Source organism: Primulina eburnea, chromosome 11 (genome assembly GCF_022965805.1).
Source record: "Primulina eburnea isolate SZY01 chromosome 11, ASM2296580v1, whole genome shotgun sequence".
Lineage (NCBI taxonomy): Eukaryota > Viridiplantae > Streptophyta > Magnoliopsida > Lamiales > Gesneriaceae > Primulina > Primulina eburnea.
This window is the reverse complement of record NC_133111.1, coordinates 5,235,513-5,238,944: the sequence shown is the minus strand read 5'-3', so window position 1 is coordinate 5,238,944 and position 3,432 is coordinate 5,235,513. Positions and strand designations below refer to the sequence as shown.

Here is a 3,432-nt window from a genome sequence, read left to right as displayed (position 1 = left end):
CTAATCATGCACAAGTTAAGTATTGGAGATTTTCATGTGAAGACTTTGTGTGATTGATTCACAAAAGTTTCGTGTTGCTGACTGGTGTTGAAAGCACTCAAAGAACAACACTGACGCATAGTGTTGATCGAAGAGTCGTTTCGGTTGGTGCTAAACAATACACGTTTGATTTAGGCATCTAGTATTTAGTTTGACTTTCTGATGCAATTAAATTCCTTGGTGTGTCAAGAATTTGGTTTCGTTGGTCTCACTAGTATTGTTTTGGTGTGAACAATTTACATAATTTTCTAGTGAATTTTTGTCATGAGGCATTGTACAAGTACGAATACTCGTGCATAATTTAAATCTGGTGTTTATTTATTAAAAATTTTACGTGTGTTAAATAAATAATTTTCGCTGCATGTTGTGTTCTCATGTTGATAACACCAGAGCACAACACTAACATCTAATACACACGTTATAATTTATTTCTTGTACGTTTATGATCAGCAGCCCTTTCAGATATAAATAACGGTGACATGCATGAGAACTGAGTTCAACTAACCTTATCAATGCAATGTTATTTAAAAAACATTTAAAATTTATCCATAAAATAAGATCATCAGTTTTGTCTTTATAATGTTTATTTATGATTTTACTGTTATAATATATAAAAGTTCCACCACCTAATTAATTCAACCAATTAAATTTACATGTGGGTTAAAAAAATGTACTCAGAGAATATTAGCTTGTCGTTATACATGAAAATATGAGGTTGATCTCCAATGATTAATAGAAAATCAAGTGTCTAGATCTAATGCTTAAAACGAACAAGTCTAAATGTAAAACAGGGACATTCAACCTTATCTAATATATATTGATTAAAGTTTGGATTTTACGATTCAGGTCAATATAATTTGACATTCAAAATTTTGCCAGTCTTTATAAAAACAATTCAATTTTTAGCACAAACAAATACTTGTTTGATCATATGGATAAGGTACAGTCAAATATTTGTCTTTTTACCATGAGTTTTAGTTAGTGATAATGATATAGCTCGAATATTTTAAATTGTACGTTATACAATTCAAGTGTTATTTGTCTCAGATGCGGTATCTTGAGATATAAATATGAAAATATAGAATAAAATTGGAAATCGAGATTTATGTGAAAAAAATTTAAAAATTATTAGGATAAAAATCACGTGTAAGATGAAAAAAATTCGATTACGATATTTTATTTTATGAAAAAAACATCCCACCAACCCATGCAAGTTGTGACTATTAAAAACAATTAGGTAAAAATTTCCAAGTTCCGAAACGAGGAGACGAATCCAATATTTTCAAGTAAATTCATAAATCGAAATTTTTCGGATGATTTATTGTTTATCTGACACCAAAATCTCGTTTAAGATGAACCAAATATAACAAGACTTCCTACCTACCCGCATAAAAAAAATCAATAAAAATGTTTTAATTGTTTATATCTGATAAAGATGACTTTATGATTAAAAAGGCAACATCAAGGTCCAAATGTGATCATAAAGCCATTTCAAGGGTTGATAGCAACTGCATGCATAAATTAAAAGCAATAAATTTTCATATATTTTGAAATGCAATATTAATTGCATGGATAAAGCGGGCCAAGATGATAGCAACTGCATGCATAATAATAAATATTTGGACAGGTTGAAAACTTTTCATTCCAATGTACTTATTTTGCATGACCGGTCGTCTGGACGGATCGATCTAACGAATCTAACTTATTACGAGATATCTACTAATATTTAGAATGTAAATGTATGTCGATTTTTTAAATAAATGATATTTATTATATATTGAAAAAATTCTATATTTACAAATTGTAAATATATGTTGATTTTCTAAATAATTGAAATTTAATATATATTGGAAAATTCTAACCAATTTGTTTTGGAGTGACCATATAATTGTATCAAATAAAAAGGAGATTATTTTACAATATCAATAACACAACACTCTTTTATATCTGGCTCCCCTCGAATTTCTTCAGCAGTTTGTTTCCGACCGACCGGTTCTTCACCAGCGAAGCGGTGTCGCTGTCGAGAGAGTGCAGCAGAAGCACCATAATAACCGACGTGGCGAACATCGGGATCGGGCCGAAGAACCACATCAACAAGGTTGTCGCGAAGTAAAGTGCCCTCAGGCCCATCGACCAGAAATCGCCACCACGAATCACCGCCAACTCGACATATCCCGATGGGATATCGCTGCCGGGGGTGCTGATGAGGTAGTTGGCGTGGATGAAGCATCGAGAGGACTGGACGAAGCAAGAAAAGGCCAAGAGGAAACAGATGAGAAGTGAAATGTACTTGATGGACATGGTCTCTGGTCGAGTGTCGCCATAGATGAGCTTGCTCTGGAAGATGACGGAGTTGTTGGCTATCCACGCGCCGATCAGGGCGCTTAGGGTTAGGGATATGGATGCTAAGAATGTCGCAGCTGATACGTTAGCTGATATCACGTCCAACGCAGTTTTCACGTCTTTGTTTTCCGACTTCATAATTGAAAATTATTAATTAATTATAATTTCAAACCTATTAAAATATTATAAATATTCCGACACCTATGAAAGATTCACTCCAAAATGGTCCATAGTAAATTATTCAATTTGAACTAAATATTTTATAGATAACGAGAATATCATGTTCACTAGATCAAAAGTCGACTCGAACTTTATAAATCCAAATATAAACAGAAAAATATTAACTTAATAGCTCGAGAATCTCGTTAATTATTTATTTTTTGTCATTACCTGCATGATCTTTTGGACCCAATCTTTTTTGTCGTGGTTTTCGTAGCCAATGACAGTGGTATGAGGAAGTTTAAGGCATCGGTATAGCAAAAGAATATGATAAGAAAACATAACAAGTAGACCACATGGTACCAGCACTAAATCAAGGTACTCCTTTTCGATCTTCATTATTGTCTGATTTCAATTTTTAAATCTTCTGAACCAAATCAATGAATTATTAAAGGACTTGGGATTGGGTTTCTTTTGAATCTCCAGATTGTTTATTCTTGCTTTCAAGGAACAATTGAGTGTCATTATTGCCTTTTGATATTTTTAATTGAGTGATCTCCAAGATTAAATCGCGGGAAATTCGGGATTCAGTCTTTGATATCAAATATATATATATACTTCCTCACCTCACATGTGTTATTAACTTGTCTCTTTGACTTTTTTTCGGGTTAAAAAAATAGACAAAAACTTGTGTGAGACGGTCTCACGGATAGTATTCGTGAGACGGATTTCTTATTTGGGTCATCTATGAAAAAATATTGCTTTTTGTGCTATGAGTATTACTTTTTGTTGTGAATATGGGTAGGTTTGACCCGTCTCACAGATTAAGATCCGTGAGACGGTCTCACATGAGACTCACTCAAAAAAATATGTACATGTGATTAAAATTAT

The 3,432-nt window shown here is 32.8% G+C and overlaps 1 protein-coding gene across 1 annotated transcript; it reads right to left on the bottom strand.

The window, feature by feature from the left end:
• Positions 1–1,914: 1,914 nt before the first annotated feature.
• Positions 1,915–2,940, bottom strand: LOC140804553 (uncharacterized). The gene is made up of 2 exons (XM_073160599.1): positions 2,773–2,940; positions 1,915–2,514 (listed from the first exon to the last, which is right to left on the bottom strand). The coding sequence occupies exons 1-2, from the start codon at positions 2,938–2,940 to the stop codon at positions 1,981–1,983; spliced, it is 702 nt and encodes a 233-aa protein (XP_073016700.1). The 3' UTR covers positions 1,915–1,980.
• Positions 2,941–3,432: the final 492 nt, after the last annotated feature.